Below are 14,011 nucleotides of genomic sequence, written 5' to 3'. Positions count from 1 at the left end.
GACTCTAGCCCACTAGGCAAGTGCTCTACCACTTGAGCCAAGCTCCAAGCCCTTGAAGATTCTTCTCTTAAAAAAAAAAAATACAGTTGTAACTCTACAGTCAGTATTCAAATTCACAAATCAATTCTGTGTATGCCTGTTTGAATGTGTGTGTGTGTGTGTGTGTGTGTGTGTGTGCATGCCCATGTGGCCTGTGCGTGTGGGGGGGGGGGCGCACGTGCTCTGGTACTGGAGCTTGAACTCAGGCCCTAGATCCTGTCCCTGAGCTTTTAAAAAGCTCATGGCTTCTTGAGCCACAGCTCCCATTTCCAGCCTTTCAGTGGTTAATTGGAGATCACAGTCTCACATTTTCTTGCCTGCCTGCTTCAAACCATGATCAGATCTCAGCCTCCTGAATAGCTAGGATTACATTCCTGTAATCCAATTAAATGTTTGAAGAAACTATTTAGGGAATTGGGAATCATTAGAAACAGGTTCTTACATTAATTCACTTTATATCATCAACTCCTAAGCATGATACTATTTATAGAGTAAAAGAGATTTTTGTTTGCTTTTTTTAAGATGGGGTCTCATGCTGTAGGTGTGATTGGCCTTGAACTTAAGGTCCTCTTGCCTAAGCCTCACTCAGCTGGAGTTATCATTGTGGGCCACTCTGCTTGGTTCTGAGATTTTTTGTTGTTTTCTTGCTTCAAAATACACTAGAGATAGGAAATATTGTTCCCCAAAATGAAAGTGAAAAAACTCTTAATGCCTTAGGATTTTAAGTCTGCACATGTTAATATATTTTGAAATAAGAAAAGCAGTTGAAAACTTTAAAAAAATGAACAATTATCTACATCAAAATACTAATACTGCAAATGATACACTTTTGTTTTTAGCAGTACTAGAGTTTGAACTTAGGGCTTGTACTTTGTAGACTGGCACAATACCACTGAGCCATACTGCCAGTCCTGTTTTTCACTCGTGTAGGGTTTGGCTTCCCGCCATGAGCTCCCAGAGTAGCAGTCCACTAACTTTAGGTTTCCCATCATCACTGGGCCACTGTCTAGCTTTCTTTCATGGGGAGAGTCTCCTGGACTTCTCTGCCAGTACTAGCCTGGGAATGTTGTTCTCTCAGTCTCACCCTCTCATGTAGCTTAGGATGATAGGCTCATGCCACTGTGCTGAGCTATGGGTTGTTAAAGGGTCTCATTTACTTTTCTGTGCATGAGGCTGGCCATGAGCTTCAATCTTGCTGTTGTCGGCCCTCCCAAGTGGCGAGGGTTGCAGACTTGAGTCTTGGGCTCCTGGTTCATATGATGCACTTCTGACAGATGTTCTTGCTAGTGTGTGTATGTTTTTGAAATAAGATAATCATGGTTCAAATAGTACATCTGACTTAATTATCTATCTCAAAAGGCACCAAGGCTATTAGATTTTCTTTTTTGGTAGACTTTTTTCTTTTTTTGGCAGTCCTGGGTGGCTTGAACTTAGGGCTTAGACACTGTCTCTGAGCTTCTTTTGCTCAAGGCTAGCACTCTACCACTTGAGCCACAGTGCTACATCTGGCCTTTTCTGTTTATGTGGTACGGAGGAATCAAACCCAGGGCTTCATGCATGCTAACCAAGTACTCTACCACTAAGCCATATTCCTGGCCACTTTGTTCTTTTTTGATGGAATTTGATAGACTTTTTCTTCAACTGTCACCTAGCAAGTGTTTTAGGCCATGTGTGTATGTATGTGTATACACATACAATGTGTATGATGCTTAAATTAGGTTAAACATTTATTTTCTCAAACTTATTTTTTAAGTTATTGTATATAAGCTATATAAAAGGGGATGTGATATTTCTATGCCTGTGTACAATGTATTCCAATCATCTTAGTTCCTTTGATGTGAAAGCAGTCATAGACAGTACGTAAATGATTGTGGCTACTCTTGAAAAAGAGCAAAAAAGTAGCTGGTGAGTCTAGTATTTTATTTAGTGTGTTTGTGTTTGTCCAGCCTGCAGTTTGCTGACTCCCTTCCCAATCTGAAAATCATGTATCTAAGAATATGAAAACCACTCTGTTAATGGGATAACCAATACTTGGGCTATAAAAAAAATTTACAATTGTCTCTTTATTATAAATATTTGGCTTTTCGAATAATTATGGCTTATGCTTATTTGTCAGATACAGTGTTGATATTTTTCTTTCCTTTGAATTTTATTAGCCCTTAAACTAGATGTTTTCTATGGCAATCTGATCTGACTATTACTTTTTTCTTATATCGAAGTCTTAGTTTTTATAATTCTTATTTAGGGCTTCTTTTAGAGCTTGCCTCCCCAAGTTGCATGTGTACTCCTTTTTGAACCATTGGTGCTTTGCTAACTTTCCTTCATTGCATTTTTCAGATCACCAGGAGAACCCCAGTCTGACGACACCGAATCTAGCCGAATGTAAGTATAACTTGGTTGAGGCTGGGGCGTAGTTTGTTACCTTAGACTGCTTTAAATGGTATCACATTATTTTAAAACAATTTCCAGGAAGACTTAAAAATATATCAGCAGATAGAAACATTTACTCTTTCCCTACCAAATACTTTTATAATTATAATCTGCTATTGACAGTTATCTAGTCATTGGTAATTGTAATTATCTAATAAATAGATAATTATTTATCTGTGCAGTTATAGTGCATATCCCTGAATGTGCTTACATCTCTGTTCCCTTTACATTTGTGAGAATATTAGACCACCAGTTGCGTACAGAATTCTTAGTGTTTGTTATCAAGTGATTTGGCTCATTAAAGCAGGATTATTTAAATACGTCCTTAGTTTACTCTTTAAGTATAAGGCATGAGAGCCTATGTTGTGGATTCAAAGATGTATAAAATTTAATTTCCTAATTCTTACAGTATATATAGAGAGAAACTTATACACAGTAAAAGATTCTGAAATACATCCTTTCTGTCATTGAAGTTGGATGGTATTTGGGATGCACTGGACACACGACAGAGTACCACAGTACCCCTTGTATGATAGGAGCTTTAATCCACCTGGCAGAAAGATAGATGTGACATGAGATGTTACTGGGAGTGTGGCAGCTGGAAGCTTGGGGTTATGTTAAGCAGAAGCATGCCCAGGGTCATGAAACAGCATGCTGAGTATAGGAAGCAGTAGGCAGTTGAGGCCTTTGAGATTATAGGCTGAGAGAGTATTGGAGATGAATTGATCGTTAGAAGTAACTTGGTAGGGCTTTGTATGCTATGAGAAGATTTTGGCTTCTATCCCCTAGATATTTGGGAATCTTAAACCATTGGCTTAGTAAAGATTAGTTAACCCTGTGATAGACATTTTTCCATTGTCCTGGAATTCAGTTCAGTGAGTATTATTTTATTTTAAGATCAGAGGCACAGAGGCATTGTGCTTTTGGGTTCTTCCCCTCAGACATTAAAAAAAATATAATAGCAGAAAAACAGATTTAAAGACAAATGTGTGGTATTTATAGTCAGGGCTTCAGTAATAGTTCAGTTCAAATAAAGCCTTATAAAGGTTTTTAAGGTATAAGGTTTTAGAGTGAAAAATATTGCTCACCTTGAAGTAGAGGAAAGACCCTCATCAGAAGGAGGTAAAGACAGATTTGTGATGTTAAATGGTGTGAGTTAGCAAGTTTGACAGTTAATTTTTTTCTCTGTAAATAGATCACATTCCTTCAAATGCTAATGAACATTGTGAGTCTCCAAGAAAGTTTAAAATGTATTCCTCAAATTATGTGACTCTGTAACTTTCAAAAATTATAAAATAAACATGAAAAGGTTGGATATTTCAGTGGTGTTATGAATGTTAATACTGTTGTGCAGTCATCACCAGGACTCTGCCAGTCCTAGGGGTTGAATTCAGGTGTCACGCTTTTCACCTTGCTTGCTTGGCTATCATTTGAGCCGTGCTTCCAGCCTGGCTTTTTGCTGGTTATTTTGGAGATGGCGCGTCTTAAGGACTTTTTGCCCAGACTTACTTCGAACCACAATCCTCTGGATCTCAGCCTTCTGAATAGCCAGGATTACAGGCAAGAACCACTGGCACCTGGCTAAAAATGTTCTTTTTTCTCCTTTTTTTTGGTTTATGCATGGATTGAACTCGGGACCCTCACACTTGGCTAGGCAGGCATTCTACCACTTGAGCCATACCTCCAGCCATCACCAGAACTCTTAATTTTGTAATACTGAAACTGTGCTTAGTAAGTCATTTGCCCTTTCCCACTGCTCCTGGCAACTACCATTGTACTTAGTTATCTTATTTGTGGCTACTTGAGAACCTCATATAAGTGTATGCCTCAGCTTTTACCTTTTGGTGGTCAGTGTATTTCACTCAGTATACGGAACGTCCCCAGGTTTCATCCACGTTGTAGTGTGTGTCAGAATTTCTCTGTAAGGCTGAATAATATTTGTATGTATATATGTATATGCAATGTTTTACTTGTCCATTCATCTGCTAATGATTATTTTCATGATTTAGCTATTGTGAATAATGTTGCTATGAATATATGTATACTCTTGGAGATCCTGCTTTGAATTCTGGGTATACACCCACAAGTGGAATTACTCAATGATAGAGTAATCATATTTTTAATAATTTGAGAACTTGACCTATTTTCCAGTTTCTATATATTTTACATTGTACCAACAGTGCATAAGGATTTCAATTTTCCTACATCTTTGTTAAATAAATTTTATTGACTTTGGTAGTAGTTGTCCTAAGGGATGTGAGGTGGCATTTCATTGTAGTTTCAGTGATTATAACTTTTCTATGAAATGTTTTTTTCATGTTTTATGAAAGGATTTTGTTTTGTGTTAAAGATTTTAGATGTTGAAAACATAGGACATTAATGAGTTTATGGTGAAGAAATAGAAGACTAGTAACTTGAAAATCTAATGCATTGAATATCCAGCTGTGGTTAGAAGAAGCCTTGTCATATTTAAAATGTAATGACTTCTCCAGGAGCATTTCAGATTGTGTATTAGCAGATTAGGTGGGTCAGAACACACAGAATCAAATAGAATTTCCACATTATAGTAGTTAAATATATGTACTATTGACAGTGGCCATGTTTGGAAAGATTGTGGGGCCAAACCAAGGTGTAGGATTATTTGCAAAAGAGTGTTGTGTCTTGTAGTCTAGTTGTCAAATGGTTGGAGTAGGATTTGAAGCACTCATCACACTCTAGAAACAGGAAACAATTATCTATGGACAAAAACACCTTTACATAAGGTAAGGAAGCCAGATGAGAGGTGGGGTATGGTATAGAAATAAGAGACAATGCATTGAAGAGGGTTGGAAGATCCTTTTACATTTCCTGCTTTACCTGTCCCTCCGCCTTATCATCAAACATTGCATGGACACTGTGGGGGAGGGAGGGTCATAGTAAAACTTAGGGCTTGGTTAGCTCCTGACTGTGGATTCCATCCAGTACCCAATTGAATCTCCAGGCCACCCCAGTGCCAGGCCAGATCCTATAACACCAGGCTCTAGGCTTGCCTAGTGCCAGGCTGGACCTCCAAATCCATATCCAGCCTAGACTCTGGGGCTCCACACTCCAGGAAGCCCAGCATTCAGACCAGACCTGAATCCTGCGTGTGCTCAGTCTCCTTATGTCTAGGCTCCAGGATCATTCCTGTGGAACGAAGTGTGGGTCAGTCTCAGCAGCCTTCCCTCAGGGACCAACCCTCTAGGCCAGCAATTGCACTCAGCCTCCAGACTGGCTCCTCTGGACCCCGGCTACACACTTGCCACAGAACTAGGTTGCCATTAAACTAGGTTCTCTGGCTTCAAGCTTCAGTAAGCAAGAGTACAAACCCACCTGAGCCTTCTGTTACCATGCCTATACCCTTGTACTGAAACTCCAGGATTTCCTTCCTGGAGTTGCTGGCCAACTGCTGTGGCCTCGGCCATCAGGCTTATCTCAGGGAACTCATGGGTTATATCCATCCCCAGTACCTGAGTAGCTGCTGCATATGTAGGCTTTAGGCCTACCCCATGGAACTGTGCAATTAGGCCAGCCCCTGTGGATGTAGGTTCTTTGGCATCTATGGGGATATGGATTCTTGTGGGCCCAATCAATAAATCTACTACTGTAGATCAGGCTTCATTTCCAGTCTTGTAGACACAGGGTAGAGGCCTGCCTATATGTTGACCTATGGGACTGCCCTGTTCAGAGACTCAAGTGCAAGCCTGCCCATGTGTCACATCAGATGATGTGCTGAAAATTTCTTTGCAGGTTGGCTGTTTTTTAAAGACAAAACACATCTACAAAGACCAGTCAGTCCTTATTCTTCAAATATTGAGACACCAAATATGACCACAAGGATCAAGAACAGTCGGAAACATGCCACCACCAAAGGAACAAAGTAAAGCACCATTATCTAATCCTAAAAAAAAGTCCATTTGATCATTCAGATTCCCTTTCCCTCCCTCCTCTCTTCTTCTCTTCTCCCCTTTCTTCCCCTCTTCTTTCCCCTCTCTTTTTCCTGCCTCTTTCCCCCCCCCCCCCCTTTCCTGTCTTGGCTTTGGGATTGAGCTCAGGGCTTTACACATGTCAGGCAAGCATTCTACCACTATGTCCTCATTCCTTTTTTTGCTTTTATTTTAATTTTTTTTAAGATGGGATCTCAAAAGTTCTGGCCTTGAGTTTATGATCTTCCCATCTACCTCTTGGGACTTGCTGGGTTTACAAGCATGCACAGCATGCTCAGCAGTGTAATGGTTTTAAGGAAACACATGAATTTTAAAAACACATAGATGTAATTGAAAGAAATCAGGAAAACAGCAACACAAATAGAATATTAAAAGATTGAAATGATTTAAAAGAAATTGTGAAATTACATCATTGACAATTGCTGTAGCAGAAGAATCCACATAGGAAGGTAACTTGTATTTATAGCCAGCGGATAGAAAAGGAGTAAGAATGTAAAGGAATAAAGCTTATAGGATTTATGAGACATCAAAAGAAATATTTGCATTATAAAAATCAAGTAAAAAATCAAAGCTTATTTAAGGAAATTGTAGATGTATGTCTATGTGAGGTCAAAGGTCCCAGTAAGATTCAGTTCAGATAAGACTACATGAAGATATGTTACATACAACCTTTACAAGATCAGAACCAAAGAGAAGATTATGAAAGCACCAAGGGAAAACTATTTCACATATAATAGAGTTCCATTAATTAGGAAGAGATTTCTTTTTCCTTTTTTTTTTAAATAGTATTTTATTTTATTGTAAAGGTGACATCCAGAGGGATTATAGTTTCCTTTTTTTTTTTTGCCAGTCCTGGGCTTGGACTCAGGGCCTGAGCACTGTCCCTGGCTTCTTTTTGCTCAAGGCTATAGTACTCTGCCACTTGTGCCACAGCGCCACTTCTGGCCATTTTCTATATATGCGGTGCTGGGGAATTGAACCCATGGCTTCATATATACGAGGCGAGCACTCTTGCCACTAGGCCATATCCCCAGCCATTCTGTTTCCTTTTTTGTGCCAGTCCTGGAACTTGAACTTAGAGCTTGGGTGATGTCCCTGAGCTGTTTTGCTCAAGGCTAGTGCTCTACCACTTGAGCCACGGATCCATTTCTGGTTTACTTGATGTTTATAATTGGAGACAGGAGTTTCATGGACTGTTTACTTGATGTTTAATTGGAGACAGGAGTCTCATGGACTATCTTTATCATGCTTGGTCTGGATTGGAACTGCTATCCTCAGATCTCAGACTCCTGATCAGCTAGTTTTACAAGCCTGAGCCACTGGCACCCAGCATAAGAGGAGAGTTTTATTAAGTAGAAGACTTAGAGATCAAAAGGGAATGGAATGATAAATTTAGCCTACTTAATATATGACTTGAAAGAAAGGACACAACAGCTTACCAGCCAAGAATCTAACCTGTTAAAGCCGCCCTTCAGAAACAGATACTTTCCCTAGAAATTGAATCAGATATTTAACTTATTAGACCCCTCTTAAAAGAAATACTACTAAGAATTCTTTCATGTGTGGCAGTATTGCCATTTGAACTCTAGGCCTTGTGTTTGATAGGCAGGTGATCTACTGTTTGTGCCATGCCTACAGCCTGGGAAATTTTAAAGCTGAAAAGAAGGGTCTCTAATTTGTAGCATAAAAATAGATGGAAATATAAAATTCAATAGTATGTTAAATACACAGCCTGATTTAGAATACTCATAATTCTTAGTGGTGTATAAGTCACATATCTTTATAATGTTAAAATACAAACTCTTCAAGATAGTAGCAACAGCAGTAATAGTTATGACACCAAAAATGTAAAAAAATACGTGGAGAAGTGATGAGTTTTTTAATGCAATCACATGTTAAATGAGTACCAGCACAAACATCATGAACCCATGTGGTAGGTCACTGACTAGGTAGGGGTTCATTCACCAGTACTGCAGGAAAGACATATCATTCACCCCCTCTCAAATGTATTGAAGATGTAATATCTGACTTGAAAGTATACTATGAAAGCTATAGGCTAGCATGGCATAAAATTCCACACATAGACAAAATGAATGCAATAAGGATAGTAGAAATAAATGCACATACTTTCAGTTGATTTTTGACATACGTGCTAATTAAGCACATACAAAGCATATCAAAAGATGGTGGTGTGAAGAACGAATATCACAGAGAAGAATGAAATTGTACTATCTTGGTTCATACTGTATACAGAGCCCAACTCAAAATAGCTTAAAAACACAAATGGGAATTGGAACTTAAAGTAATAGAAGATAAAGGAAAAGATCTAACTTTGGTTGCAAGTTTTCTTTTTCTACAACCCCAAAGTACAGGAAAGTAAACCCAAAATAGTTTCTATTTTACTAAAGGAAAAACAGGCCAAAGATGCAATCAAGAGTGAAGAGACAACCCGTGGAGTGAAAACATTTGCAGCTGCACATCTGAGAAGAGTTACAACATATATAAGGAACTCTAACCATGCAGTAGTACAAAAATTACCCATTGAAGAAATGGGCAAAGGACTCACTGGTGACTGAAAAGAAAAATCACAGTCATTTAGGAAATGCTAATGAAAATAATGACATGTCACCTTAACTAAACCTACTAAGAATTTATCTGTACACCTTACACTTGTACAAATAAACATTCATGTTGGTAAGGATGTGGTGAAAAGAGAAACCTTGCATTCAGTGCAGCAGTTACGGAAAAATCATATGGAACTTCCAAAAAATTACAGAATTGTCAAGGTTCAGCATACTTACTGTTAAATATATACTCCAAGGAAATCAAATCAGCATGTTGAAAAAGGTGTCTTTTGTGTTTTGACACACATCGCAGCATTAGTCACAGTAGCCAAAGAAAGTTAAAACTAAGTAACCACCACTAGATGAATAGGTTAAAAAATTGCATAGCAATATATATGTAGTATTACACGGTGCAACTGAAATCCTGACTTCTGTGACATAGGTGGAAGCTGGGGTCATATTAAAGTCAGGTATGAGTGAAAACTATTGGCTGATTTTGCCTGGATGTGGACTGTAAAAAAGATAATTTAGAAGTAGAGAATATAATACTGGTTAACGGGGGCTTCCAGAGTATTTGAAAAGGGAAGAGAAAATTAGAAATTCATATTTATTGTACTGCATGATGATTTGTAGTTAATAACAGTGTATTTATTGTCATGAAAATCACTAAGAAACTTAAGTGTTCATTAAGAAAGTGCTGTGTATGTAACATTAACTTGCTATATCATGTTGCATGTGGTAAATTATGTTTCTTATTTGTCATTTAGAAAAAAATAAAGAAAATTGAAAAATATCTGGTGTCATGATATGTCAGAACATTTTGTAAGAATGAATTTTTTTAAACTGTTTAAATTTTTCTATACAAATAGATCCTTGTGTTAACTCTATAAATACTGTGCTAAAGCTTTTAAAAATTACCTTACATTAGTTATGGGATGGGACATTTATTACTACCTTTCCACCCATTTACAGTATATTCCGATCAGTCTTACCCCCTTTGTCATTCTTCCTTTCTCCTTCCCAAAACATTTTCGGCACCTTTCATTATTCTGTTTTCATAGTTGTAATTTTTCAACTATATTCAGTGTTTTCATCCTCTTTAGCCTGCCCATTTCCCGTTTGAACCCATCCCCTGGTAGTCTGTTTTTTCATCTCTCTCTCCTATGGGTGAGTAGCTTTCATTGAGGTGGTGTATGCTACTTTTGCATATACTTGCATTGTATTAAAATACTGACATCTGTTTTCTCCTTATTTCTCTTTCTAAGTATCTTCTTAGCTTGATTCGTACTGTTCTAAATAATTATATATTGACATACATGTGTATACATACATACATACATACCTATATACATATGCATGTATATAACATATATATATATTTGTGTGTCCACATCTGTGAATATGTATGTATTTTAGGTCTAGCTTCCACATAGGAATGGAAATTCTTGTTTAGTTTTTCTCAGTATGTTCTCCAATTGCATCATGATTTTTTTTTCCTTTCTTTTTTTTTTTTTTTTTTTTGTTGATGGTGGTCCTGAACTCAGGGCTTAGGCATGGTAATTGAGCTTTTTTGCTCAAAGCTAGCCCTCTACCACTTTGAGCCACAGGGCCAATTCTGGTTTTCTGGTGGTTATTTGGAAGTAAGAACCTCACTTCCCCTGCTCGGGATGCCTTTGAACCTTGATCCTCAGATCTCAGCTGAGTAGCTAGTGCCCTGCTTCATTTTTCTTCATGGCTGTTCAATATTCCATCTTAGGTAGGTTATGGGTGTCTAAATTAGAACTTGTTCTCTGTTTTATCTGGGGAGGTGGGGTTTGGGAGAACAATGGTGGGCTTAGGAGTTTTAGGAAACTTAACATAGCACATAAAAATGTCACCACATAAGAAGTACCTTTGAGAAAGAGCCAACCTGTATTGAAATCTTAAGAGGTTGAAGAACCTTTAAATAAAGCAGTTGAAGATGTCTTTTTGGAGATCTTGGTAGAATGTTAGGAAGATGACTCCAGACTGAGGAATGAAAGATATTAAATGAAACTTGGGTTTATAGTAAAAACTAAGGATGTAGACATGAGATAGGATAGGAGGTTTGTCATTTAACCTCTGTCACAAGCCCAAGTTATATTAAACTCCCATACTGTGTATCTTGACCATGTTAAAATAGAGCAACAGCCAAGCTGACCTACCCTGCCCCATGAGAGCATTCTAAAATCCTAGTTGTAAGTCCTTTGGGGATATAGTTGTAAGCCCTTGCATCTGCCAGCGTTTCTTGAGTTTCTGTACACGTAGAAACGGTAACCAGGCAGCACCTTAGTGAGTAAGCAGATCCAGGCTTGTTTTACCATTATATATATTGCCTTAATAAATATTACTGGTTTTACCTGAAAATAAGTGAAGGTTCCTCAATGATAATATGTCCGCATTCATCCAGGCATTTTGTTGGCACTTCCATACACATTTGCATCTGTCGTATCCCAAATACATTTTAAAGATGCACTTAAATACTTTGAATGCCTTTGAAATAGTAATTTATGTGTATTTTGAGTGCTGCTGCCATTGCTTGCAATTTTGGTGGTATTGGGATTTGAACTCAAAGCCTTGCACTTTATAGCCAGGCATTACCGTGTGAGGAACACCCTCAGCCCCCTTTGCCTTGGTTCTTTTATGAGATAGGGCCTATTTTTACTCCTGGACTGCCTGGAATTCAATTCTACTTAGGCTACCTTGGTGGGGACACACCACCGTGTCCATCTTTAGTGTCTCCCCATAGCTGGTGTGGTAGGTGTGCACTACTGAGCACAGTCATTGGTTGAGATGAGACTTACACACTTTTTTTTTTTTTTTTTTTTTGGCCTGGGGTGGTCTCAAACCATGATCTGTTCTTTGCTTCCCAAATACCTAGAATTACAGGTTTGATCCATCGCCTCTAGCACTCATTTCTTTTTTTTTTTTTTTTTAAATGTTTCCTATTTCCTGGGTTACAGAAAAGCACAGCAAAGATTTTTGTTTTGTTTCATTTTCTCTTCGCCAGTCCTGGGGGTTGAACTCAGGGCTTGGGCTCTGTCCCTGAACTTCTCTGTGCTCAAGGATAGTACTCTAGCACTCGAGCCACAGCACCACTTCTGTCCTTTTCTGTTGATGTGGTACTGAGGAATCGAACCCAGGGCTTCATGCATGCTAGGCCAGCACTCTCTACCACTAAGCCACATCCCCAGTCCCATAGCGAAGATTTTTTTTTTTTTTTTTTTTGCCAGTCCTGGGCCTTGGACTCAGGGCCTGAACACTGTCCCTGGCTTCCTTTTGCTCAAGGCTAGCACTCTGCCACTTGAGCCACAGCGCCGCTTCTGGCCGTTTTCTGTATATGTGGTGCTGGGGAATCGAACCTAGGGCCTCGTGTATCCGAGGCAGGCACTCTTGCCGCTAGGCTATATCCCCAGCCCCCATAGCGAAGATTTTTAACAGCTGTTACTTTGGAACAGCCTAGAAACAGAACTCACTTAATGAGATCTTTTTATTTGCTTATATGCCTGTACGGAGGTTTTTGTTTAAACTGATGACGTGTAATAGAATCTTTTTGTATGTATTTAGAGTGTGAATTTTATTCATTTTAGAGCCGTTTGTCAGTAATACCCGATTTCTCATAATTGCTCTCTACTCTTATCTCTATTACTATAAATGAAGCAAGGGCAAAACTGTGGTTTATTAAAACAATATTTTTTAAATACTTAGTTTAAACACTGGAATGCCCCAGATCAGTCATAACGCCATCTTTATCCTTTGTGGGTAAGAGCTCTGTGTTGTTCATATTCTTGGAGCTTTCCTATTTCTGTCTCCAACTCTGACTTACCTCCTCATTTGTGTATTTATTAATGTAGGAATTGGATAACTTCTCAGAGTTAAAAGTACAAAAAGAAAAGTTAAAAGCAATCAAGATGCTTTTATTTTCATCCTCAAATCTACTTGTCACAGCTTTTTTTGTTTTTCATCTCATTTCTCTTCAAAGCTTTGAAAGCCTCCTTAACTTTTGTTTCACACGCTTAAATAATTGATAAATCCATTTGCCTCTACCTTCCAAATATCTATTAATCATATACCTTTTATCATTCCTAGCTGTATTAATTAACCCTGAGCAAAGCTGTCACTTTCGTTTGTTTGTACAGGATTGGAGTGCTAGGGTTTGAACTGGCCTGGTACTTGATAGGCATGTGTTCTGTCGCTGAGCCAGGTCTCCAGCCCTTTTTTGCACTGGCTGTTTTTGAGATAGGGTCTTGTTTCCTGCTGTAGCAGTAGGGACAGGTGTGAGCCACCGTTCCTAGCTTCTTCTATTGAGGAGGAGTCTTGTAGACTTTCTGCCTAGCCTTGGCTGGAGCCTGTGGGCTTTCTTACCTCAGCATATCATCTAGCTAAGATTACAGGTAAGAGTCACTGGGGTCCAATTAAGGCCATCTTTTGCTGGAAGAATTTTTCAGTTGCAGTCTTGTCCCTGGCTAGGTGTGATGTTACTTGCCTGTCATCATAGCTACTCGGCAGATGAAAGTAGGAAGATTGCGGTCTGAGGCCTGGATAGGCCAAACTGTGAGGCCCCATCAAAAAGAAACTAAAGCATGAAGGTCTGGGACAGTAGCATGAGTGGTAGTGGCTTTGATTCACTCCTCACTCCTCCCTACCACTCCCCTCAAAAGCCCTGCTCTCCTTGTATTCTCTAATAAATTTGTTGTTATGTTTTCGGTGTTCAATCTCTTTCAGAGACTTCTGTTTTCTCTCAAAGTAGTCTACTTGGCCCTGAATTGTTTCCTTTCAGTAACATCGCTATATGTATTGGATTTATTCTCTTGCCCCTACATCTTTGTGTTCTTATAACTTGTACCTACCGTGTGTAGTCATTCTTGATATCCACAGTCTCCATTCTCACTTCTTTCAGACCCCTCAGATAATACCTTCTTCATCAAAGAGGGTATGGCCAATTTTTAAACTTTATTAAACCAACTTTATTAGTCTTTTCTATTACTCTTGTCT

General features: G+C 38.7%; 1 protein-coding gene across 13 annotated transcripts in view; it reads left to right on the top strand.

Moving 5' to 3' along the window:
* Positions 1-14,011, top strand: part of Ube3a (ubiquitin protein ligase E3A) — a 139,756-nt gene that overhangs the window by 18,606 nt on the left and 107,139 nt on the right. For 9 of the 13 annotated variants that reach the window (XM_048329469.1, XM_048329472.1, XM_048329475.1 and 6 more), the window contains one exon: positions 2,377-2,421. In XM_048329469.1, the coding sequence (XP_048185426.1) occupies positions 2,377-2,421 (45 nt within the window). Of the gene's footprint in view, positions 1-2,376; positions 2,422-6,237; positions 6,368-14,011 lie in introns of all 13 variants that reach the window. The other 4 variants (XM_048329476.1, XM_048329465.1, XM_048329471.1 and 1 more) reach the window with 1 other exon arrangement.

The sequence above is a fragment of the Perognathus longimembris genome, chromosome 20, assembly GCF_023159225.1.
Source record: "Perognathus longimembris pacificus isolate PPM17 chromosome 20, ASM2315922v1, whole genome shotgun sequence".
Classification (NCBI taxonomy): domain Eukaryota; kingdom Metazoa; phylum Chordata; class Mammalia; order Rodentia; family Heteromyidae; genus Perognathus; species Perognathus longimembris.
This window is presented reverse-complemented; position numbering and strand designations above follow the sequence as displayed.